The following is a 24,763-nucleotide window of genomic DNA, read 5'->3' as shown; positions in this document are numbered from 1 at the left end:
CATAGCGTTTTCAATACGATTGGATTATAATAATGTACTAAATGTGACAAGACTTTGTAAACCTGTACTGCCACGTAGGCTCTCCATCTCCTAAAATATGAATCATTGTTTGCATGAAACCAGCTCACAGAAAATTTTACAAGTTCAGTATAATATGACACTACGAAACTCAATCAGTGCAAAAAACTCTCTGGCGGGGAGTCGAACCCCGCTCTCCCGCGCGCAGCAGCTGTGACAGGCGGGTGTACTATCCGATATACTACCAGAGATGTTTGGAAGGTGAAAATTTTACCTCTAATCCTCTTCGCATGAGACTAATGTTGCTTTGCCACTACTTATTCTTGTGCCACCGACGAAAAGTCTCGTGTAGAGACCAGGACTATTGAGTGAGTGGTTTTTTGCCTCTTATAAAAGCCAAAGCAGAGGCCCACCCATGCTGCTTGAAATTTGAATCTTCTCGGTCGCGTGGCATATCCGCACTGATGCTTGGTCCTTAGATTTTCATTGGTCACATCACGATGTCGACCAGTAGTCCAAAAAGTATTGTTACTGTGGACACTACACTGCAAGTAAGTACCATGATGATACCGCAACCTGTTTTATGCTTCTCGATTAACAACATCACTGTGATCAGCCGGAATTCTAGAAGTAAGTACTACAATTTCTATCCTCATGTATTAACTCGAATGCTATGACAATGTGTCAGCGGCGGTATGGCCTTGGCTGCACACAAAAGGTCCTAAAATTAATTTGGACCAGTGTGCCCATCGGCATCTTCGTACCAGCTGTAGATGTCAATCGCATTGTACTACGCTTTGACGATCATTGTTCAGCGGAAGTCAACCACATGGCCGTGGTCTTTGCCTATCTTATAAATTGAAATCGGATTTCTCATCGAAAACCAACATATCCACTCAACCTTTCTATTCATTTATCCCCTCATCTTCTAGCTATGGCAACTAAACTACCGATCGGAGGCGGCAAGAGTCCGTATGCAGCTTTCTCCCGGCAATCGAGCGCGGGCACGCTCAATCGATCCTTGGATGTTTCCCCCTGCAGCAGCAACACGATATTGGCCCAATCCGTGACATTCGACCTCAACCCGAACGCCACGACATTTATTCCTAGTCGCTTTGTAGAGCATGGCTACTTTCCTCCACCTGCTTACACACCGGAGGCGTGGTTGCACATCCTCGATTCTGGCATGCTGGCATCCAATCCCTCTCTGCCACCTCTCTTGGTACAGTTTGGACCGTGGTCATCTGAGAAATTACGCGACCTCGCTCAACTTTTCTGCTGGGAAATTTTAGCAAAAGCGAATATCGTAGATTTTGGACCGGAGGCAGCGCTCTTTGCGCGAGACGTGCGCGATAACTTTAAGATTCATCACTCCGAGTGGGTCTCCAGCTGCTTCGTGGCCCACTTGCAAAAGGCCGTCTTGGAACACTTTAATTCGTTCTGGTGTTCTCTTGTGCGTTGTATTGCAGAGTCCTCCTAACGAGTATTCACTGTCACACACACAGGATAATCCGGATGTCATTTCCCAAAGGAAAAAACTCGAAACCAAACGGTGGAATGTCGCGTTGGAGATTTCTTGTTTCATCGCAGACTTGTTCTCATTTAGCCTCATCGACGCATCGATTATGCACGAGTGTCTGGGAATTCTGTTGTACGAAATGGTTAGCGTGCAACACGTACGCGTTGTTCAATCCATGGTTAAACGCGCCGGACCGACGTTATGGCAAACAGCCGATAGTCATGAACGCCGCCAGGAATTCATCAGGCATTTTATGGACCGTACCTCAAAACTTCCAGACAATTCAAGCCTGACTGGACGAGAAAAAATTATCCGTAAGGCGATAGAGGTGTGTGATATTGTTGGATAGCTTTTATAGAATTACAGCTCATTATTCACTACACAGGCTGATGATATCATCGCGCTGATCAATGGATGGCACGCGCGGCGGTCAGAGTACCGTTCGCCTGCGGTGAAATCCATTTGGGGATCGTCTGGCCTTAATATGTAGTCTATGCACGTCGTAGCTAAGTGTCTCTGTAAATAAAAACATATGCTTTATGAAGAATGCCAGGTTTGATTATAAGGAAAGTCTGTTTGCACTAGGGTTTGGGTGGCGTAGCATACACCGTGGATGGATTCAATGCCACACTTGTAGCGTGAACAAGAGACCCACTTGATAGACAATGAGATAAAGTCAAGGAGAGGGTCTGCTTTTTCTAACGATACACATTTCTTGTTATGATTGGTTGCTTATCCAGATCAGTTGTCTATTTCTTCGATATAATTTAGCGTGCGTTTATATGCCTGCATCACCCAAAGCATCGTCATCGTCAACTTTAGGTGCTGGAATATGAGCTCTAGCCCACGAGGACGTCTGGTATGTTGCGTTCAATAGAGGATCTAGAGGATGAAGTGCCCATAATTCTCCTCCTGATAAATTGGACGGTAGTAACGCCACCGCTGCCAGTGAGAGGTATGTGTGATAGGGATCTAGGACGGTGTTTGCTGCAAAATCAAAGCATCTGAAAATGACGTACCAGGGTGCTCGCCTGGAATCTTTGCAATCCCGCCGTACTTGAATTGGCAGGAAGCTATAAAGGATGCCATTTCTACTTTGTCAATCAAATCGCCTGCATCTAACATCTGGTGCAGAGGGAAATGGTTTAATTTCCACCGACGTGATAAGACACTACGAACTTACATGCAGCGATGCGCCGCACCAAAAACAATAGCATGCATCGGCTTGCTTGTTAGTCCTTCCACGAAATCCGCCATTAGATGCTTGGTTTTGTACAAGCCACCGAATGGTTTTATCTCGATCAAGAGGATCTAGTTGTATAGTAGCTAATCGGAGTGCTGCCAGTGCACAATACGTAGTGCCACCTTAGGAGGGAAGGTAAGGTGAGCTTTTATCGTATCCTAAAGCATGGCGTGCTACCTAGAGCCTCCCCAAACGGTGATTGCCCATAGCCTCCTTCATATGTCTTAGAGAACAGAATGTTAGAACAGCCCCTGATATAAAGTCCTCGAAAACTTACTCGGCACGAACAGATGAATTGCAGAGCACTTGCTACATCCATACCTGACCAATCGTCAAGCATGGTGCTTATGGCGAAAGCACAGAACGTCGTGCGTAGATCAGAGTCACCTCCTAAAGGCTCAGAAGAAAAACTAGGATTCTTGGTCTGTACCTTGAAAAGTGCCTGACATGATGTAGGGGCCTACCTTCCATCAACGTTTTGACAGGATCTGAGGAACTTCAAGAGGCCCTTTCTGTCAAGACGTGAAAAGTTGTCACGCAATATGGCCAGCGAGAGAAGGGCTGTATAAGTCATGATAATCTGGGGGTTATCATAGCCCGATTGTTCTTCTGTCTTCAGACTGGAAATCAATTATGTCAATATATAACGAAGACTAATTCTGACCAAGTGTTTTGCAGTCATATAAGTGCTTGCTCGGAAGCCGGTTCCATAATGTCCGCCTGGTGACTATACTCAATTTTCTAACACATTTGAATCTCAAAATTGGCTCACTAGTCTGTTGATTCCATATCCATTCCCTCCATTGTTCTCTTTCCCAATCTTTAGTCTTCTTCTCGAGTTCACCTGAAACATCCAGGGAGCCTAGGCAGTAAAAGGATAGGGCAAGCCTGTGATAATCGTGTTAGAATAGCTGCCGTTGAGATCAGCATCGAATAAAGTACTTGGCCGGATCGATATCCACTTGGCAAGCTGGCAAGCCGGACAAGCATCTTTTGGAGTGTGTTGCATGACCACCTTTGTTCAGCGGTGGCAAACTTGTTGGCAGCATCTTGGTGACTCGGATTTTCCCACAAAAGAGTCTCCCTCAAATCAACAGAAATGGATGAGAGGATGTGGTGGGAGTCAGCATGTATAGGGTTTGCTGACTCTTGTGCGCATTCAAAAGCGATGATTGTAGGCGTCGGATCAGGAAAACCGTCCCTGGGCGGGCCGCAACAACTTGATGCTCGCATGCAAGGTTGCCCAAGTATCGTTAAACTCTTGCAGCCTCTGAGATGAACTATGGAGGAGACTCGGATTGTTGCTATACTCGGTCTAATCTCATATAAGATCTACTAGAGCCATTCGAGAAATCAAACAATCATGATGACGTATTCGAGCTAGACATGATCAGCCCTGCCTCATAAATGGGTTGGTGCGCAGCCCCCTGCAGCAGATTGAGACTTCCGAGATTTGGAAATCTTGATTCACTCTCACATAAGACCTATCAATGTATCCGAAGAGCGTGCTGCCACTTTCGATATCTTGTTGCCATTAGTAACAACCGATGTAATGCGAGTACTCTTCGATTCACTCACATGTAAGATCTTGTAAGGGTAACCACGTGTTGTAAAATCCCGACAAAGATCTGATGGGCATCAGCGAAGGCCTGCGAACTATATGGACACGGCCCGAATGCTTCACAGAATACTCACCTTCTGGCTCACGAAAACATCATACACACAAGCTAACACGCGAGGGCAGAAAAAACTGTACTAGATTATTAGGCTAAGATGAGACGATTTGAATTCAAAATACTCTGCAGTAGTCAGCTCACACAGGCCCATTACTATCATTTGTCGTCTTTGCGAGTGAGTTTCATTTGATTCACCACTATCTTCACAACATCGAACCATTCTGTCATGGCACCCAGGCCTTCGAGAAAGATCCAAGTTAATCTACAAGGAAAGAAAATGTGAAAGTAACATACCGACATCCCCACATGCGAGATTCTTCCCAATTGGCCCAACAATTTGGTACCGCACAACGTCCCGGACGACGCGTACATGCTCTGCTGTGAGCGGATGTTCGTACATGAGCGTGTTCATTGCGGGGAATATGTAAGTCGGCGTCGTGGGTGCCAGCGCACGAAGCAGAGAGGTCTGATACATAATATTATCACCAGGTGAGATATGAACATGTGATAGAACATACTGCGAGATTGTCGCAGAGTCCGTGTGCGATTTTTGAGAGCGTATTTGCCGAGCAAGGAGCTACAAGGACTATGTCAGCCCATCTCCTCAGCTCGATATGCAGGATTGGATCTCCGATCTTGTATGATCCCTGTCACGGACATTGAGACGCAAAAATTTGTCTTGCAACCTTGTGTACTTACTGACCACTCGTCCTCATCCGTCCACACGCGTCCACCGCTTTGACCACATCCGCACGGTCGTAAAATGCAAGTGACTCTTTCGTTGCAACCACCTCCACTTTGACATTCCGGTACTACATTTTCACGTGCAGTGTGAGCACTGGCAGCAGTAGGAATTTATCAAGAGGGACCGACTTGAAGAAGCTCCGCAACAATGAGAGGAGCCTTGATAGATGCAACGCTGCCAGTTGTTATCAGCAACACACGATGGTGATCTAGGAGGCGCTCCTTTTCGGCAATGAACTGACTTTTTACCATTGGTGCAATTAGAAAGTTTGCTAGAAAGTACTTGACGGTAGTACAAACAATTTCCCACGACATGCCTAGGTTACTTTTAATCTCAGCCATAATTTCAAGTTGGAGCAGGCATCGCTGAGCCCGAGAGCTCGTTTATTCATCCTCTACAATGACAATACTACCAGGCAAGTCGCTACACCAATATTAAGACTGGCCTGCCCCAACCCCCAATCAATCATTCCCGTGAAAGATCCCGAGCAAAATGAAAAAAGTCTATAGTGGAACTGTTAACGCCGTATCTATAGATCTGTGAGAGGTGAGGATGTTACTCATGTAAAATGGAAAGTGGTTTCAACTCACAAAATGCGAAGAAACCCAGCTCGAGAACAAAGCGCGCTGGTATGGCTCGGGGAGCCTCTCCAGCAGGGTATCGAGACCAACCTGCTGTACCAGGGTAGTAGGTATAGCGCGTCTCATTACACCTTTGCGGCTCGCAATATCCTCGAACAAGTCAGAATTCTCGAGCTTAGTGTGCAATTCGTTGAGCATGATGGAGAGCTCGTCCGAAATCACCGTCCGAGGTTTGGCACCTTGAAGGCGGGCGTGCTCTTGCCAAATACAGTAGAACTCTGCGGCGGCATTCTCAACAATCTTTGCTTGAATGTCTTTAACGTAGTTTTGATAGAAGTCTGATGGCTTGCCGTCCTTGAAGATCATGAGGTCGAGGTATTCCTGTGTCGTGAGAGCGAGACCTGCTAACACTTCGAGCGAGGAGCTGGTCACACCGCCTGAAGCAGATTCAACACCGTCAAACAAGTGATAGCAAGATAATCTCACCCTTGTTCGCACTGGAGTCCTTGAACATGACAACCCTCCGTTTCTCCAAGTGTAACCGTGCCTGCTGGGTGAAGAACAAGTTTGCACCCTCGACGATGTACTTGAAGTGAGGTTTGCCTTCTGTATCCGTTAAACCAGCAACATTAGATACGTTCACAGCTTCAGGACTAGGTGATTGTCAGCTAGTGTTTGCTGCAGGCGGTGACGCAGACATACCGTCCACCGCAAGGCACAAAAAGATCTGCCTTGAACCGGAAGTGAGCGCCGTTCCTGAAATCGTTGCCGTCAAGAATGACTTCTCCGGCTAAGCACGGTATGTAAGATAATCTCGAAATTTAGGAAAGCCAAACGGACATGGTAGCTTGACATCTTGGTCCTCAATCTTGACGAGGTACCCATCCTTGCTCAAATTGGTCTTATCGAAGTGAGACACGGGTAGCCGTAGTTTTGCAAGGCGAATGAGCTCCTTACGGTTAATACCTGCAGGGTCGGCAAGAACACCGCTGCCGTCAATGACAGCAACTGTTTTGTCAGAACTCAAGAGTATCTCATCTACAGGGTGTTTGATCAGCACACTTCATGAGCACATTGCAGATCACAACTTACTTGAACCAAGATCTCCATCTGTAAAATCTCGCATCAAGGACAAGAAACCACAAAAAGTGAAAAGGCAACGCACCAGGACCGCCAGTCTGCACTTTTGTAATGTCAGACTCCCTCAGTGCATACTGCCTATAAATCCCGAGAACATATTGACGAATAGATAACGACGTCATTCCATATGTATCATGGGGAACACCGCCCAGAAGCTCAGCACTCTTGCCAGTGGTGAACGTCTTCCACCATGTCTCAGCACCACGATCACGAGCATGCAATGCCGCCCAATCCATCATGTCTGCTGTCCCCTCTACACGAAATGTTGGACATCTCAACGAGTCATTGTAAACAGATCTTACCATCAGGCCCAAAAAACAACAACTCTTCTTTGCCATACAAGTCAACATGGCGTTCCTTGATCCCTGAGCTATGACTAGGGATGAGAAGATCGATGATAGCCTGGAATCACAATCAATACACTTATCAGCTGATGTGCAATACATGCTTACATCAATATACTTCTCGAAGCAGCGTCTAGGCGGTGCTCCAACACTGGGGTGACGAGTAAAATAGCACCCAAGAGAGCACAAAAAATCACGCACGAAGGTAAAATAGTACCCTTGGCGCCTCCTTCTGGAATGTCCTTGTTCTTCAAAGATTGGGTGGCAGCTAATCCGTAGTTCTCATCGAACAGCGTCCTCTTATTGATCATATAGGTACTATCGCCCGGTGCTCAGTCGTAGAATCCCCTTTCAAAAGAGGTGGACCTACTCCTCGTTTCTCGACATGACTATACGAATACCGCCACGGGCAACATCTCTGAAGCGAATATGAAAGCCACGAAATTCGTTCCCAATGACGAGGAACATTCCAAAAAGCGGTGTTGGATACTCACTCGGAGGCAAAAAATTGGGGGCGAGACGGAACGACAATGCGACCTTGGTCGGTTGATAGAAATTCGTCTTCAGGACGTGCCTTGGAGCAAGGTCAGCTCCCAGTTAAACAATCTCTTTTTGAATTCACTTGTTGAAAATGAGAAAGCTCTCGAGAACTTGTAGATCTTGCTTGTTCGAGACTGCACGTCTGATTTTATCATGCAATTCAGAGTCGGACAGGGGCTGCGTCATGTGAAGACGCTGGTAGGAGAGAGTAGGACTGGGTGTTGCTCGTCAAAGCCGCTCAACGCAGATTATCATACTCACCGCAACCGTGATGTCTGGTCCGCAGTCGGATAATGTACCATGGCGAAGTTAACGTACAGGAGGCGAATCTGTTAAAGAATATTCATATAGGAAACCGAGCGAAACTGACAACGTACAATTTCCGAATATGAGTGGATAACCTGAGCAATGCTGTCGCGCGTGAAAGTTTCTTCTCTAAAGCGTCTCTTGATATCATTGAGTACCTCAGCGTGCAAGGGGTTTGATTCGTCCAAGATATTCCTGAGGTGGTGGTATGCAGGACCCAGGCGGTTGCAGAAGTGTTGAGCAAAAACCCAACCGCAATCTAATGAACAATCAACTCGGTCATGTCTAAACAAATGTCGGACATACAGGCATAGGTCGCCTCTTGCACAGCATGTCCAGAGTGGACGGAATCACGAAAAAAGGGATTATCGGGGAGGCAGTACAGAAGTGATGCCTCTTTCATCACCTGGAATATGGAGTGCTCAATCGGTGCGCCGGTTGAGTTAGGTATCGGATTCAGGTATAGAGAGATGATCGTGATCCCATTAGAGAACTGCTCTACATACTTTCGGGCCGAGTACAGCTGGTAAAAGTGATAGAGGTGCGAGAGAGCGCTGGAAATGGGTGTAACCACCGTGCTGTTACATATGCTGGTCAACCCACCTGAAGAATCGAGAAGTGCCACCCATCCTGTATCCGATGACAAGACGTCTCTCACGAGTGCCTTCAACTTCAAATACTTCCATTACTGGACCATAGCGGCTCTCGACTTGCCACATGATCTTCTGGTACACCCGAAGAGTATGCGGGCTCGCTCTCTCAAGGAAAGCAATGTCCGAGACAGTGCGGATCTCGGTACGTCCGTCCGCCCCATTTATGGGCGGGGGTGGGGAAGGAAAGTTGCATTTGGTAATGAAGTAACAGCGCAACTGTTTAGCTTCTGTTGCTGAAATGGATCCAGTTGATCGGTAAGTTTCAAGGCGGTAACATTCCGACGGGGTTGATTTGTCAAGGAATAAAGAATCGATTCTGCATCGTAAACAGTGTTAATAAAATGATTGAGAGCTATCAAGTGTAAACACACCTCGATTCGCAAGTGGCACCCGGGCCCTCCGTAGCGGTCATGCCCGGCATGCTGGTGTGAATGAAAGTTGCTCCATTTCCATTCTCGTCGATCTTCTCGAGGTCGATGACGAGCTTACTGAAGTCGTGCTTCGTGAATGCAAGAATCTTGGCACCAAAGAGCGCAATGATGTGATCCGATATTACAGAGGGCGATTCGTTTTGAAAGTAGGTGTCATCAATGCCGAGTTGAGAGTAGAACCAGTTGACCTCATTCTGGACTAGCTCGCGAGGGATAAATCCCTATCATTATGTTAAGATGACGCGATGCGCAATGAGGATTGATACAGATCACAGCACCTTAGCAGTGACATCTACTTTCACCTTGGCGCGTTGTTCATCTTTGCCACTGAATATAGGCGTAGTATAGCCAGGCAGGTTCCTGACGCGTTGCAGAGATTCCTCGGTGGATGCACTGGAGTCATGTCCATTGAGGAGAGGCATGTTGGGGGTTACGGTGGATGCCTGAATTAGGGCGAGCAGGACGGCGTCGAGCACGTCGTTTAGCAGTGATCAAAGGTCTATGATCTATAGGAAGGTCCTGCCCAGTTGTTACAAAGATAAATCGATGGACGATGAGGGTGAAACACCGTATTTATACGGCCCGTGTGTAGAATTTTGGGCGTTTTGGCTTTTCAACCATCCACCGTCATTTGCATCGGCGGAACCATTCTGCCACGACAGTACTGTCTCAAATTCGTACAAGTTAAGTTTGCAGATTCGTCTTCGTCACAGTTTGAGGTGGCATTGCGGCTTCAATTGCATCACCATTCAAATGCGGTGAATAGATTCATACTCGGGAAGTGCCATTGCTTGAGAATTGGATGCCACTTTACCCGCGGTACAACGCGTGGCAAGCGCTACTTTCAGGCAGATGTGATCTGCGTTTCAGACGATGAAGTGAACTCGGCTAGCAAACTTACATTCGTATCCCTGATGGGATAATGTTGAGTGCGCGCTGCGGAGGTGGACCTTTTCGGTCTCAAATGGCGAATGTGAAGCAACAGCGACATAGGATATGACTGCGATCGATAAGTTCTACAATCGAAGAGCAGATGCTGATTCCAAGTAAGACCTACAAGTCATGTGGACAAGTAAGGTGATCGACCGCAATCTGCCGCCAAACAAGTGAACTCAAACGGAATGTCGATATCATTTACTTACATATAGCAACAGCGTTTATACATAGTGCAAACAATAGTGATGATAACAACAGCATTTTGAACACGTCTTTTGCTTCCACATTCCTCCCGAACATCGCGCCTCTCTTCACTCCATGTTAGCCAACCCATCACGCACGTACTCTTCGAAAAGGGGCTTCCAGTCCTTGTGCCAACGACTCAGCGCAGGCCTGCCCTCGACAACATCCGCTGCGGCCCACATGACGCGTAATTGATCAAGTTGGTGATGGGACTCGTTGTCAGGGCAGAGGATGTAAAAATCGCCAGCACGAACATGGTCGAGCATGAAGAGAACTGTTTCCTCAGCCGTCCAGGCGCCCGCAGGTTTATCGCCACCGTTGCGAGCGGTCAAACCTGTGAAGGTCCATCCAGGGCTGTGAAAACCAAAGTAAGCCTGATGGGGATACATCTAAAAGAATCCGAAAAAGCTCACATGAAGAGATGTGCGGTAAGGTTGCACGCCGGGCTTTCGCGAAGCTCGTGTGCGAGCGCTTCCGTCAGGCTTTTCACTGCGGCCTTTGCAGCGTTGTATGCTGGGTTGCCACTACCACGCAGTATCACGAATGGGATATCATGATAAGTAATCTGTCCAACAGCGGCGCGTTGCTCAAACTTACGGTGGATTGGTGATCCCTTGCTTGGATCCAGTGTTGATGATCACAGCTTGGTTCTCCTGGTGCAACATGGACTGACAAAAATAACAATAACATCACTGTCAGCGTCAGGATATACGGTACACAGAGGAGAACACCAACTGGCACGAAGGTCTGCTGCACATTGACCACACTACCCGCTGTAAGTCAGACTATGCTTACGCTCTTATCGAATAAATGACGAACCCGAAAAGATTAACGTCGAACGTCTTCTTCCAGTTGTCTAGCATCTTCCAAGATTTGCTGTCGGGACCTACTGCGGCGTTGTTGAGGAGAACCGCGACCTGCAAGCAATGATCAGATCAGAATATTGGCCCAATAGGATGAGATGAGATGAGATGGCATGAATTGTGGTGGTAACCACTTGTTCTGTGTGCAAGGCATGATTTGCTCACCTCACCCCATGCCTCATAGACCTTGTCGCGTAAACGCACGACGTCGTCGATGTTCGACACATCCGTCGGAATGACAAGTACGTTAGCCTCTCCAACAATGGAAATAATGTCCTTGGCAGCAAAGGCCAAGACATCTTCCTTGATATCCGCCATTGCAATTTTCAGACCGAGCCTGGGTGGGGCACAAATCACCAAAGCACCGAATGCAACAGTCAACACCGTCAGCGCAGACATATCACATTCGTGAGTATCTCGCTCGCGGGGTCAAGAGCGACGGCGCCCACGTACTTTGCCAATTCGACAGCAGCAGCTTTACCAATACCGCTCGCAGCGCCAGTGATAACTGCTACTCTACCAGCATGGAAGACTGGGTGAACTTCGCTATCCAGGGGTGACATGGCTTCGAAACGTCTATGGCAGAGGGCAAAAGGTGAGGGACCACGATCAAGAGGCATGTCTGTCGGGTCTAGCGGTCGATGCGATTTCTGAGAAATAAGTGAGGATTGATTGGTTGTTATTATGAGAGAAAAATAGTTGAACATATGACATGCATTGTCAGCAACTGTCGTGCATAGTGCAGGAGTAAATATGACCCACAAAAATACAATTAAATGGCTCTGGTGGATTCGCTGGACTCGTGAGCGTTTGTTTTGTCGAGCAGTCAAAAGAAATAAGTAGGACTCATACAAATGTTTAGTTTAGGATGTTTATATAGCACAAGAAGCCTGAGCTCCAAGAGGGACCCGAATAGCCTGGCAGTCGAACTAAACTTGTGTGGTCGTTCATGAGAAATTAAATTATGTAAATAAAATAAATAAAATCTCAGGGAGGTGTCTCCTGAGGGGAAGTTCATCAAAAATGAAGCGGTGCATGAAGCCTAGACCATACCCACCAAATTAGTCCACCAACTGTATTTCATTCTGGGTGTGTACATACCAAAAGACGGTTATAATAAAAATACTGCCTACAAGCTGTACTGCTTTCTCAATCGGAATCGACTTCCAAAATTGCATACTACTGCGCACAGAACAAGCAAAGGAATTGAAGCCTTATCAAATAATTTCCATCGTGACGAGGCCTGAACACGATTCATGGGGATGTGGTTAACTATTATGTATATTTACGTTCCAGAAGCACTTGCAATGCACGATTATTTTTGTTGAAACTCGGTCAGGGTCCTGGCAGACTCCGAAACAAACTGCACCCTTGCTGGGGAGGTGGGATCATGCGCGCACATATGCTGTTAACTGAACTATGTACAGGATTGATGTGCGAAGGACGCCGCAACGTGGTCTCCATCGTCACGGTGACGCTCGAAGTTGGAATCGCCCCGACTTCCAATGGTGATATTCATTATTGTGGCCCGTGCATTTTCCTGATCTGCTGGCTGCCAGCAACTCTCCTCGGAGATATGATGTTCATTGAATCATTGCAGCTTCTGTTTCATCCAAGCTACTATTAACTCCTTGGTCTATGAGGTCACAGTGCGGTGGGAAGATGAATATGGTCTCGCAGCCAGCTTTTTGATCTTGGATTCTCGGTCGAAACGGGGAGCAGTCATGGGCCATTTGATCTCGATGCTCGAACCTAGTAGTTCTTCTCTGAGTCCCTAACCAGATTTTTAAAACTTCCAGAAGGATAGTCGTGCCTAGAGGCCACTGGGATCCAACAATTGGGAAGTCGCACGAGCACCTCGGAAAGTTAATCCAGGAATATTTGTTCTGGAATACTGTAAGATTTAGAACGTTCAGCTGAACCGTTGCGAACGTTAAGAGTATAAAATTTGTTTCGCACCTCGAGCGCGCAAGTAAATAAGCCTGGATTGCGTTGCTAAGTCGTACTTAGCTGCGAGTTAGCATAATCATTTTCAAGGTTAACTACGCACCGTGTGGTCTTGGAACAAGGATGACGCGAAAAGCACATAATATGATGTGTCAGGCTGTACCTAATTGGCTTAGTAAATGAGAGGAGCCAAGACAAAACGATGCCATGCCCTTCAAGAATAACTTATTAGTGAGATAATAATGCCAGAGGTCGTAGATACAGTGCGCCCAAAGTTAGACTACCGAAAACAGGGTATCTATCGCATGAACAAGCGGACCATTGATTGTACGCGAGTACAGGAGAACTACAGTAACGAGAAAGCATAACGACTAGCCAATTTTCGTCCATATATGAGCGGTGGCTATTGGTAAACCGAAATTGAGTCAACACATACAAATCGATAGAATCATAATCAACAGCAGCGAAGATTTAGCCAACTGGGGTAAGCATGCCTCGATCTCCCCCATTTCAAGACTCTTCTCCACCCGAGTTATTGGAAGAACCAGCTGGAGCTTCGATGCCCATCTTCTTCCGGACAATCTCGAATGTCTTCAACATCTTCCTCCTTGCGCCGAGAGCGGCAACACCTTTGGCCTCCAGGCCCGCCTCGTCGAGCACGACCATGTCTTGCCACTTCATCTTCTCAAAGTTAGGCGTATACTTGTGCAGCCTCAGGCTCCTGAGCCAAGCCGGGATATCGTGAAGCAACGCGGGGTCAACGTCTTCATCATCCTTCTTCGCTGCACTACTTGCGCTATTTCCACCAGAAGAACCGGTCTTCGGAAGTCCAGGAGATCGTCCCCCTCCACGGCTTCTGCTGCTATTATTACTACTGTTGTTGTTGCTCTGCTGCATAGCAGCAGCTTGTTGAATGCCTAGCCAGTTCTGCGGGAATCCAGCAGCCATTTGCGCTGCAAGAAGCTGCGCCTCGGGCGTCATTGAACCCATCCCCATAGCGCTCATCTGAGCTTGTAGGTTCAACATGTTCATCTGCATGGGGTTCATGCCCGCCAATAACCCTGCGCTTGGCATGCCCATCCCGAGTCCGGGGCTACCGAGTCCACCAATATTGAAACCATTCATGCCCAGCCCGTTCAAGGAGCCGTTCACGTCTTCCCCACCGAACCTGTTCGACTGAGGCAGTGCGGGACTCCTGCTGTTGTTCCAGTTGCCTGGCTGTTGACCCAGGTTAAGCTGTGCGTTGTTGGCGTTGGAACCCTGGCTAACGTTCCGACGCTGACCGGATGGCTGCTGAGAAACAAGATTGCCCTCGTTGTCATATATATTGTTATTTGCTTGCACGTTGGTCTCGGGAGCAAGGGCATTTGCACTTGCGTTACTCCTTGACGGCCGACGGAAGGACTTCGGATCAGCCATGAGGGGAACACGTGCACCAGAATTCCAGTCACTGAGCTTGGCAGCCGCCGCATCGATGTGGGAATGTGTGTCTTTAGAGAACATAGGAATTAAGGGTGTATTGACGTTGCTGGCCCAGCTATCACCGACCATGGGGGACAATGCCTCAACTCCAGCGCGAGGTGTTCCAAGAGAGCCACTAAACTCAGTGCTTTTGGGCCTTGAGTTGTTTCCAACAGACGGAACAACAATTTCCTGTGCAGGAGAGTTGATATTTTGTTCTGCAACTTGACTGAGTGCGGATCCCCATGAGGTACGCGGGTCACTGCCACCGGACGCAAGAATAGGCGCAGAAATCCTGTGTGCTGCATTGCTTGCCTTTAGCTTAGCGCGTTGGTGGGCGAGAGTGGCGGCTGCATCATTGCCGGATCCCATTGCAGCTGAGTCTGGGGAAAGAAAACCAGAAGAAGTGGTATCGAGTGCAAGGGACTGCCTGTTCTGACTGCCGCTGAATATGCGAGGAGAGGGAGGCATAGGCGACTTAAGTGCGGGACTCTTTAACGTCATCTGGGCCAACTTGGCTTCCATCTGACTCTGCATCGAACCTATATCTCAAATTTAGATTCGTGAGGCAATAAATATTGACCAAGAATACTCACCGCCAATAGCAGGACTCAAGAGAGCGGTCATCGGATCTGATCTCGCCATCTGCTGCAAAACGGTAATGAAAAATCGGATTTGAACTTGAGTAGATTGTTGAAGAAGACTGTAAAGAGCAGCAGTGCGCTCTGCTTCAGAAAGGACCTTGAACCCTTCAAAAAAGCACGTTTATTGATGACAGACTAAAATGGGATTAAGACGCTCACATTGCTCGATCGCGCTTAATTCTTCTTTGAAATTGACATCCAGGGATGCAGCAGCCATCTCTTCAAGAGTCTCTTCGTAATTTTGGAGATTTTCAAACCATTGGTCGATTGCCTCTGACTCTGGTGTTTGAAACATAGTTGCGCTACCGAGTAGTTCGCTTGTGGGGCGAGCACCGCTTCCTCCACCAGGACGAGGGGAGGCTGGTGCTAGAGTTTGACGAGGGCCCATGGAAGCGCGAGCAGAGCGACCATGATCAGTGTTGAGAGGGGAAGGTGAAGGACTGGAAGGAGGACGAAGAGTAGACATGGGCGCTATTGGTGACTGGAATGAACGATGCTACGTGAATTGAAACTAGAGGGCGAAATTTGAGATGCGACGCTCGTGAAGATCCGCTAGCGGTAAAATGGATGAAGAATTTGTGTCGTTAGACACGTTTTTTGCAAGATATAGGAGGGGGGTAGATGTGTGTTCCTAATCCTCGAGGACACAATGTGAAGATGAGATTTTGGAAGGAGGGGAGTAGATATGAGATTGAGATGGCTCTTTGATGAGAGCTAATTCTCTTTAGAAGGAGTCCTGACGTCGAGTCTTGGGACTATATGCTAGAATCAAAAGCACGATTGCAAAGTCTGCTGAGCAGGACTGATGATAATGCGACCGTTGCGTTGCGCTGCTTTGGGTCTAGACGAGACCAGCGGAGCCTGCCGGTCTAGCGAAAGTCAAAGCCTGCTAGGTGATTTCGAAGGACAAGAATGAGAAAAGTTCAAGGTACCTGCGGGCGACGAACAAGAACGACGTTGAACAACGTTGAACAGGCCTTTCCTGCTGTGTCACTCCAAACGTTTGTTGTCTTCCCTTTTGGGAAAAAGTCCCGACTTCCAATATGCCAAACTTCGTTAGTTTCCTTGCATCACGACGAACACTCAATTTTTGCCGATTGCACCCACCGACTTAACTTCAATGGTCTAGTACTCTTGCTAATGCGATTAATACGGTATCCAACAAAAGTACTAGTGGTCGGTATTTATCGATACTCAGTGCTATACTAATGACTGATAATCTTCCATCATCAGCACACATGATGTCGTGTGACCAATAATTTGCACGAGGGGTGCTTGCATACTAGCAAGTCTCGCTGTTTTCACGCTCTCCAAAAAATCCATCGTCGGAGTATGCCCTGCAGTCGAACTGATAAGCCGATTCCCCTGTTTGCCCTGTTTGCCCTCGCGTTGAGCCTACCTTGGTACCTGTGATATTCTGCCAGTTATTTGCCGGACGGTACCGTCAGTCTTTCAGCCTGTGATTTTCATCCTGACTCAAACAAGATGAACGAATGGGCTTCCATCACGCAACTATTACATTACCCCGGCGCGGTTATTGGCGCCCAAAGCGAGTACGACACGTAAATCGATTAACTCTAGCGACTGCCTACTGCAGATATCAGGTATGATTTTGTATTGAAGTACTCTGCATAGGATCCGTGTTAATTATATCCGAGGCTCCGGTAACCATCCAGTAATATTTTAGTGGCAAAACACAGCCCGAGTCTTGCAGATGGAGAATATCACTCACATGGGTTCAGCGCTGCTCCGATATCAAGAAGTACGTATTCAGTAATAGGTGACCATATCTTGTTTGTCATGCGATGGCCTAGGCTCGGAGACTAGTTTGCCAGGTGGACAAGTTGACCTTATCTCGTATTCCATGGATATGTGACTCATTTAGAAACTAACAGACGACGTGTCAATAATCCTAGGGCGCAAAATTCGCATGTTTAAAACTTGGGAATGAATTGCTCGGCGCATAAGCGCACAATCCCCACACCCCACTGTAGTTTCCAAGGTAAGTAAATACCTTACAAGGCTTTCTGGATACCGGAGACCAGTGGACCACGTCAATCAGTGTATTTCAGTCATTCACTGGCCGAATAATGTTTTGTCGTACAATTTTCCAGATAAACATCGAGTCACTTATGTATGACATTAAAACCTCCGCCAGCATTAATGCTGGCTCGTTCTCGATAACCATGCCCACCTGTCCGAACCTTCGCGAATTGAAATACTATGTGGTGACGAACTTCATCACTACATAGTCATTGTCACTAAGTATGTTTTCCGTATCACCGCAAAATTTACTAGAAACGCATGTTATCTAAAGAGAATTTCACCGAAGATGAGTGACGCATGAGTCTACATAAGTTCAATTTGATAACCAGTGCTGAGTTCCTGCACGGTCCGATGACAGAGCGCAATCGGACTGAACGTTGGCATCGTAACTAAAGTCTTGGATCGGGGCTGACCTGATGGAGTATCACATGGTCGTCCCATAGAAACCACCGCAAGGGAATGTGGAGAAGGATCCAAAAATGTATGTGGGGAGGCCTTATGGAGATCGCGCAAACTGTGCATCCTACGTAGCAATCTCGGCTGCACAAGCAGGTGGTACACGGCGACCAATAGCGTCTGACAATTCAGCCATTGTCATTTGGTGTCTGCATCTGAAATTTCCCCACATTAGCAGCTGTGTATCGGCATCCAAGGGCAATACCGATACACAGTAACGGGAACAGACTGACAGTATAGGTCATGAGCCCAAGGATGTTTAAGTAAGGGAGGTGTCGCGACGGTATAGCTTACTGACTATCAAAGACGAGGGCCAGCTTCTGATAGAGACAGCGAACGCTTCTGTTATGGATGATGCATCGGGTTGTCCCTGGATCGCGAAGATTGGGACAAAGATATATCATGGGACCGCGCACGGTGAAGCGATCAGTGTATGCATACCAGCGGGCCCGGCAAACCAGCCCCATTCAGGATCAGGGAGACATAATTGCTACAGAGTGCTTCATAGCACAATCCACCCCACTGATGCATGGTAAGTTCTGATAATTTCAAGTTTGAAGGCATTGTAACACATACCTACTAGCTGCATGCAGTGCAATCGAAGGGCTCTATTGATAAAATGCGACTGCGAGGGTAGACACGCACGTTGGACGGACCGATGGCAGCCCATACTTATGAATGTGATGGTGGAGCTGTTTCAAACGTAATTTTATACTGTGCCTACATCATGACGGACCCGCACGATATCACATCGCTCTTTATACGGCCTATATACTTAGTTTAAAAGGGGGTCTTTGCGCATATAGGTTTGACAAGTGGACTTATCTGTACATCGGAGCCTACTAACGTTATTTGGTCTTTCATGTGACTTCACATGAAACGGTTAACGGAGATGATGATGACCTCAATGGTATCTTGACTGATGCATAGGGTACCCAATTACGCATATCAGTATCAATTTGGGAATCCACGTACCCATCGGATCATGATCCACGTCTGAGATCATAGCTGTGGGTGTGAATGGTGGAAATCTTCAGTAATAGAGGAGTTCGTGATTGTCGGTCTAAATTTAGAGTCTGGATTGGGTGCATAATTGGGTTTACCGATCCAGAACCGAAGTTGGGAATAAAGTTTCATGCAGGAATGACCTACCTATCACCACCGTGAAAATTTGTTGAGGGGCTGAACAAAACTTGTGTAGTCGATCAGCAACGTTGGCTCCTCGTGTCGCCGTTTCAAAGCATTCGACAGCGTGATCATGAATCAAACCAAAACAGCATGGAATTGATGATAAGATAATAATATCAAACAACCCCCTTCCAAGTCAGGGCAGATGAGAAGAAATTATGAAAGCCGCAGATAAGAGTGTTGGTTTCGATAGCTGGATGACATGACGGACCGCCGCTCATAAAAAGAGCGAGGTCCTCTGCGCAAATAAACATGCAATCCAGCCCATTGCATTACATGTGACTTGAGGCGCCAAGTCGAATCAGTGGTAGGAGCTGGCAACAGTGCCAACTCGTCCCCCATCAACCAGCCATACGGCACCGTTAACGTACGCTCCTGCAGGGCCAGCCAGGAAAAGAATAGGACCGGAAATATCAGATAGGACGCCTGCGCGCCCAAGAGGGACAGTCTGAGCCAAAAGGGCAGGTGTGAGGTGTTGAGTTGATGTCATTTCTATCCCAGGGGTATATCGATAAACTCATTTATGTCTAGAGGAGTAATCGCTCACCGCTTGGGAAGACGCCTGGGCAAAGTACATTGGAACGAATCCCCCAATCAGCCAGAAGGTTAGCCAAGAGCCTTCCAAGGTTTGTGCAAGAATTCTTTGACACTGTGTAGGAGATAGATAAAACTTTCGCATCAATACGAAAAGAGCCAGATGAGGATATGGTGATAACTTGAGATGTCGGCAGCGAAATGCATTTCTCCGGAAGATGAGGGGCCTGAGTAGAATCAGCGGCGGACGATGCTGCAGGAAGGGACGTAAAAGGTGAGGGGGGTGTTGGAGGCGAGGAATGATGAGCTACTGAGGGACTGGAGGATGCAAAGCCTCGATCATTTGAAACATCATTATCAGAGGTCTCCTTGTTGAAAACTGGTGGACGCAGTGACATGACGGGTGGCAAATTACCCCTTCTTAGATTGCCAAGGTGAAGCAATTCGAGGAAAGCAACAGTAGTGAAATAAACGGCAGTGACGTTCGTATCGAACGTTTCGGCAAAGCCTTCTGGCGATCCAGTGTTCCAAAGGACGCTTTGGAACGCCTTGATGGATGGTAAGGCATCTGCAGGGTCGTCCAGAGGGGATGGTAATTTTGGGGGCAGAAGATTGCGGACGATGCCAGCATTATTGACAAGGAGGTCGATATAGCCATGACGTGTTCTAACAGTCTCGACGAGCTGTGTGAGAGACTGACGACACGTGATGTCACCCTGTAGCGGGATGAGCTTTCCGAATTTCTGGGAGATTGGTGTCAGAAACCGTCACTATGGATGCAATATTCCATACGTTGTTCTCCTTGGCAGCCTTTTCTAAAACTTCAAGCCTCCGACCAATGATGTACACGGTGGCACCGTTGTGCTCTAATGCAGTAGCAATCATGAGTCCGATACCTAGAAAACATGATATGATGAGCAATATTTGCCACAAGGCCAAGAAAAGAGTGTACCGGTGCCACCCCCTGTGACCACAGCGATCTGTCCCTCCACACTAAACAGGGCAGCAGGATTTGTATGAATGGATGCATCTGTACTAGTCATGATGGTATTGGGCAGGGATATGAGACGTTCATTAGCAAATAGCGTGGCTATATTAAATAGATGTAATGGAGTTTGGGGTCCCGATTTGAAACTGCTTTATGCAAACGTCAAGTTGCAGCAGCGGTGAGCGGATTGTCATCATCAGCTGCAAACTGCAGGCCGAGGTGATAGCGCTCAAAGGCAAGCGTAAGAAGTAACGTCAGACTATATCTGCACAAATGAATATTAACTTTAGTACTAAATATTTCTATGCGTCGACGCCAAGGAGTAGAACAAGATGTCCTTACCTGTAAATTCAATACAGTAGATTTCACGGATCGCCCGTATTGCAATATGGGTATGTCACGGTACAGCTGGTTGAATCGTCAAACGTTGTTAGAATTACGTAATTAACAACATTACATACATGAATTAATTTTCTCTCCAGCCACGCAAAGTGCGCTTACCAATCCAAGGGCTCCGAGTTGCCCTTTGCATGTTCTCTTCATCTGTTCAAGCGCAGAGCAGCATCGGATCAACCGTTATCTATCGCATGCGGCAGTCATCGTTAACTTGATGCTCCTCTTTTAAATGCATCGCAAGGCCATCGACCAGTTTTCTGGCACTCCGCTCTTTTCCATATTCCTGGGTCTCGTAATCTGATGTCTATAAGGACGTCATCTCTGCCAACGATACCTGTGGTAAACTGTCTCCGCAGGCTGTATCGCGAATCATAATACGTACCGGAGATCCCTTCCGTGGACCTTTTGCGTCACACCTGCCTGCCCCAGCTCGATTCTCTATTGTGACCCATCCCTGTTGCTTATCATGCTACACGTGTAACATCTCTTGCATCGATTGCCAGGTGTGAATCTGCCACATGTATGATAATACATCGTCACTGTTTGAAGAGAAGGAACAGTTCGTTACACTCTCCAAGCACGCCCGGGCCAGTTTGGTGTGCTTCTAAAGTATTCGCCGTGGAGTTTTATTCCAACTCTGGTAATTCCCAGACTGCATAATTCTTCTGTTCGATGACTGCTGTCTCACTGAACAATTGCAATGGTACCTGTACTCGTTAACTTGTGCTGTTTTTTTGTGCACTTACCACCCCCGCCGCCACACTTTAACGCTATGCTGTATACTGCAACTCTCAATGTCGCACGCTCTTAGCCACATTCCCTTGTGTTCATGGCATCCCCTGGCCTGGTGTGAATAGATGCAGCTTGATCAGTTTTTTTGGAGTCGATTACGCTGCATTTGATGACAGGGCACTTCTCCATTCGAAGGTTTTACATAAATAAAGCACTGTACTGCCCACGGCTCAAGCAACTTCATCTCAAGGAACGCTACTCGGAGTAATCCTACCCATCCGGGACTAAAGTACTGATAGCTTATCAGTCACTGCAGCTGTGTAGGTTTTTCAAGTCCGGATCTACTATCACTCAACAAAGTCCAATACTATATGTAAACGTAGGTCCTGGGATACTGTCGATGCTTCCCAATCATGACGATTGTCCGGGCGTGAGGTGAATAGAGTCACATACGTATAGATAGTACGTTTCTATCACCGAGCAACGTCGGAGATAATCTTATTAGTCCCTTCAAGCAAGTGTAAAGACAGCGCTGAAAAGTCCAGCGACAATGAGTAATGTCGCACTCATCCAATAGCCACCATACGTGGGGCCTGCAGACGAGCTACTTGAAGATGTTGAACCTGAAGTCGTCGAGGACGAACCAGAAGCAGTACTGGTGCCAGATACGACAGTGTTGGTGCCTTCTGTGCTGAATACCCTCACATACCCGACTTCGAAGTAAGCATTATCGTAGTCGGTACCATTGCCCATGACCTAGTTGTTGTAGCAAATGCCTGAGCATGTATCGTTCCATGTAGCACCATCGGCTATGAAAGTGTCTTAGCATTTGGTGACGCTCGTTGCTCGCAAAGTCTGCTTACCCCAGTCTATCCATTAGAAAGAGTTAACATAAGCCGAACGTTAGCTCAATCAGTGAGCCGATATATGATCGACGTACCTCCGCAGAGGGTGATATCGAAAATCAAGGTCTGGGGCTGGAAGAACTCCGTAATGTTGCAACCCGTAGAAGGCCAGTTGGCAACAGGAATACCAAAGGTCGAGGTATCAATCGTGCTTTCGTTACTCGACAGCGAGCTGGGTATTTCGGATCTCTGAAAAAGTTGGTTCAGTACTTGGCAATGACCATCATTCCTACTGTAACTCACTGTGAAGTACCAAATGCTGAATGACACAAAAAGTTAAGTGATGCAGTCTAAAAAAATCAAAAGGCGACCATTATACCTGATACCAGTTGAAGCCATCTCGGTTACAAAAGCTCCTCCTTCGCTGCTCGCAAGACCGGCGCCGTAGGATGTAGTCGCCGGGTCTGTAACAATACAACCTTGATCCTCGTTTGCGGCATACGAACAATTTGTGCTGGCGACTAGGGTTGAAGTTTGATTTTGGGAAACCGCCGTGCACCCCTGTGAGATGGTAAATGAGTGTTGGAGAATAAGCAATGAACAGCAGCAGTTCACGAACAGTTTCAGTGTGCAAGGACATCTGGTTTTGGGTATTGGTATTGATACCCTCAAAGGTATCGATCTCGCCACCTTGTGGCCATAGAGCTGCTTGACTATCATGATTTGTTAGCTTTCAAGTTGTATTCTAAAGAGTGCGGTGCTCCCTCGAGTGCTCACCTCCACCATGCTGGCCACACGGAACACTGTATAAGAGATGAACTTTAGCACGCTAACATCTTGGTGTAAAATCAGCGTACGCACGCCATAAGGCGCATGATATATATCAGCTACCCACAAGCTCCCCACTCCGAAGGCGTCGTCGCTTGCAATCCTGACGGAGTTGCGTTTGTTATCCCAAACCACCTGATGGGAGCTGTTAGTGAAAATGAGATATCTTGAAGGACAACTTACAGTAGAAGTGTTGTCTACTTTGATGATGGCATGGTTCGTCGAAGTATCTACATATGCCAACTGATCTGCAGTTGCGTTCTGAGCCGAAACATAACTACGATGAAAATGTTATATCGCCAAAGCAAAAGGGACCGTGACAGGTTTGTACTCACGTAACATCTCCGTTTGTCAAATTATCGTCTGAAAAAGAGTGAGCTCGAGACATGGCAAATTCGAAATAAAGCACGAACAATTATTATAGAAAGTCCAGTCGTTGAAGAAGGTAGAACCATAGTACTCTTTGACCATAGAGTACGATGTTGCAGTCACTGGCGCGACGGAGAACACTAAGCAGGCCAGCGCCGTCGCCATCATGGAATGAGCAGATACCATGAGGGAATCTTATGATGTGCAGCAGAGGTTCTAGTTCATAATAAATAGCATGTGCGAGTCAGACCCGCAGCTGCGCCGCGACGTCCATCGTACCAGCGCCACATAGAAGGGCCGCTATATTCGGTTCCTTGCTAAATTCTGGGGTCCAAAAATACGACAACCTGCAACTTCGGCAATCATCTTGAGGCAGGACTGCTGTCGGCCGTTCGGCAATGTAGTCAAACCTTGATTTTTGGGCGTTTGGAGTCTCGAGAGGTGCGGACCGAAATCTGAAACAGTTAGCCAAAACTGCGGCTGAGCGCTGAGCTTGAGCAACGTTGTTGTACACGTGCTCAGCGACTCCACAACTTTACTTTAGGTGCCGCTACTAGAACAGAGACTCGGATTCAATGTGCACCTGAGTCATACTAATTAATAATAACATCAGGTGTCCCATTTCTTAGTCAGAGCTACTCTCTTACCAGCACTCCAGTGCTTTGCATGAATCAGTCTACGCTTAGGTGGAATGTCATGGGTTTTCAGGTCAAGCGGAGTCTTACTCGGTCACGTTTTTATTACAGTCAAAATCGCTGAATACAAAAAAGTGAGTAGATGCGAATGGTCGGGGACTTGCCGAGAAAAGAAGAGAGGGCTCTTAAAATAACAGGCGCTAAAGGGCTCTTTTTTCATGTGCGATGTTCCTGTTGGGTGCCCTGCATTCGTGCGTGCAGTACAAAAGGATGTCGTCAAATGTACTTGTTGAATTCTTCTGACGACCAACGACCAGCTGCCTGAATCAAGTCAGGCGCCATTCCTGCGCCTGCAAGAGCTGTCGCTCCTCCTGCTCGCATTGAGTGGCGCGAGAATTCAGCACCACAGAAGTGATGCAAACGGCGCAGGAACCAGGCCCGTGTTGGGATTAAGTT

At 47.3% G+C, this 24,763-nt stretch overlaps 8 protein-coding genes and 1 non-coding gene across 9 annotated transcripts; 1 reads left to right on the top strand and 8 right to left on the bottom strand.

Annotated features, from left to right (window-relative positions):
- Positions 1-186: 186 nt before the first annotated feature.
- On the bottom strand, positions 187-269 carry EDB93DRAFT_t52. Its single transcript has one exon. It is a non-coding gene; the product is annotated as a tRNA-Asp (tRNA).
- Positions 270-928: 659 nt separating this feature from the next.
- EDB93DRAFT_1327484 (uncharacterized protein) lies at positions 929-2,027 on the top strand (the record flags this gene model as incomplete). Its single annotated transcript, XM_041455088.1, has 3 exons — positions 929-1,471; positions 1,524-1,865; positions 1,923-2,027. The coding sequence occupies exons 1-3, from the start codon at positions 953-955 to the stop codon at positions 2,025-2,027; spliced, it is 966 nt and encodes a 321-aa protein (XP_041309226.1). The 5' UTR covers positions 929-952.
- Positions 2,028-2,315: 288 nt separating this feature from the next.
- On the bottom strand, positions 2,316-4,236 carry EDB93DRAFT_1272487 (terpenoid cyclases/protein prenyltransferase alpha-alpha toroid; the record flags this gene model as incomplete). Its single annotated transcript, XM_041454352.1, has 9 exons — positions 3,723-4,236; positions 3,553-3,668; positions 3,445-3,500; positions 3,245-3,393; positions 3,058-3,190; positions 2,958-3,003; positions 2,721-2,902; positions 2,557-2,662; positions 2,316-2,524 (listed from the first exon to the last, which is right to left on the bottom strand). Exons 1-9 carry the CDS (start codon positions 3,827-3,829, stop codon positions 2,316-2,318), a joined length of 1,104 nt encoding a protein of 367 aa, XP_041309225.1. The 5' UTR covers positions 3,830-4,236.
- A 376-nt stretch (positions 4,237-4,612) lies between these two features.
- EDB93DRAFT_1239869 (flavoprotein) lies at positions 4,613-5,452 on the bottom strand (the record flags this gene model as incomplete). The annotated part of the gene is made up of 5 exons (XM_041451690.1): positions 4,613-4,695; positions 4,751-4,922; positions 4,975-5,103; positions 5,191-5,268; positions 5,330-5,452. The coding sequence occupies 5 exons, from the start codon at positions 5,450-5,452 to the stop codon at positions 4,613-4,615; spliced, it is 585 nt and encodes a 194-aa protein (XP_041309224.1).
- A 92-nt stretch (positions 5,453-5,544) lies between these two features.
- On the bottom strand, positions 5,545-9,594 carry EDB93DRAFT_1272477 (NADH-dependent glutamate dehydrogenase; the record flags this gene model as incomplete). The annotated part of the gene is made up of 18 exons (XM_041454351.1): positions 5,545-5,738; positions 5,792-6,219; positions 6,269-6,435; positions 6,485-6,572; positions 6,623-6,820; positions 6,875-6,892; positions 6,948-7,175; positions 7,225-7,324; positions 7,375-7,417; positions 7,468-7,584; positions 7,637-7,840; positions 7,889-8,020; positions 8,068-8,135; positions 8,184-8,371; positions 8,419-8,666; positions 8,716-9,081; positions 9,137-9,417; positions 9,475-9,594. Coding segments are annotated over 18 exons (3,066 nt in total), but the record flags the coding sequence as incomplete, so codon positions are not given.
- Positions 9,595-10,443: 849 nt separating this feature from the next.
- Positions 10,444-11,858, bottom strand: EDB93DRAFT_1239867 (uncharacterized protein; the record flags this gene model as incomplete). Its single annotated transcript, XM_041451689.1, has 7 exons — positions 10,444-10,729; positions 10,789-10,899; positions 10,973-11,043; positions 11,111-11,141; positions 11,195-11,292; positions 11,404-11,575; positions 11,692-11,858. The coding sequence occupies 7 exons, from the start codon at positions 11,856-11,858 to the stop codon at positions 10,444-10,446; spliced, it is 936 nt and encodes a 311-aa protein (XP_041309222.1).
- A 1,448-nt stretch (positions 11,859-13,306) lies between these two features.
- Positions 13,307-15,943, bottom strand: EDB93DRAFT_241743 (uncharacterized protein). Its single transcript, XM_041455824.1, has 3 exons — positions 15,450-15,943; positions 15,243-15,395; positions 13,307-15,188 (listed from the first exon to the last, which is right to left on the bottom strand). Exons 1-3 carry the CDS (start codon positions 15,754-15,756, stop codon positions 13,696-13,698), a joined length of 1,953 nt encoding a protein of 650 aa, XP_041309221.1. The 5' UTR covers positions 15,757-15,943; the 3' UTR covers positions 13,307-13,695.
- A 3,108-nt stretch (positions 15,944-19,051) lies between these two features.
- On the bottom strand, positions 19,052-20,910 carry EDB93DRAFT_1136441 (NAD(P)-binding protein). The gene is made up of 5 exons (XM_041449159.1): positions 20,845-20,910; positions 20,467-20,767; positions 20,307-20,410; positions 19,528-20,257; positions 19,052-19,472 (listed from the first exon to the last, which is right to left on the bottom strand). Exons 2-5 carry the CDS (start codon positions 20,555-20,557, stop codon positions 19,282-19,284), a joined length of 1,116 nt encoding a protein of 371 aa, XP_041309220.1. The 5' UTR covers positions 20,558-20,767; positions 20,845-20,910; the 3' UTR covers positions 19,052-19,281.
- Positions 20,911-22,386: 1,476 nt separating this feature from the next.
- EDB93DRAFT_1248988 (glycoside hydrolase family 16 protein) lies at positions 22,387-23,858 on the bottom strand (the record flags this gene model as incomplete). The annotated part of the gene is made up of 11 exons (XM_041452786.1): positions 22,387-22,439; positions 22,494-22,499; positions 22,571-22,724; positions 22,779-22,794; positions 22,855-23,036; positions 23,095-23,188; positions 23,253-23,278; positions 23,337-23,438; positions 23,487-23,580; positions 23,639-23,666; positions 23,717-23,858. 11 exons carry the CDS (start codon positions 23,856-23,858, stop codon positions 22,387-22,389), a joined length of 897 nt encoding a protein of 298 aa, XP_041309219.1.
- Between the last annotated feature and the right edge of the window lie 905 nt (positions 23,859-24,763).

The sequence above is a fragment of the Suillus bovinus genome (assembly GCF_016758785.1).
Source record: "Suillus bovinus strain UH-Sbo-P2 chromosome Unknown EDB93scaffold_17, whole genome shotgun sequence".
Classification (NCBI taxonomy): domain Eukaryota; kingdom Fungi; phylum Basidiomycota; class Agaricomycetes; order Boletales; family Suillaceae; genus Suillus; species Suillus bovinus.
The sequence above is the reverse complement of the archived record's forward strand: the minus strand, read 5'-3'. Positions and strand labels throughout refer to the sequence as shown.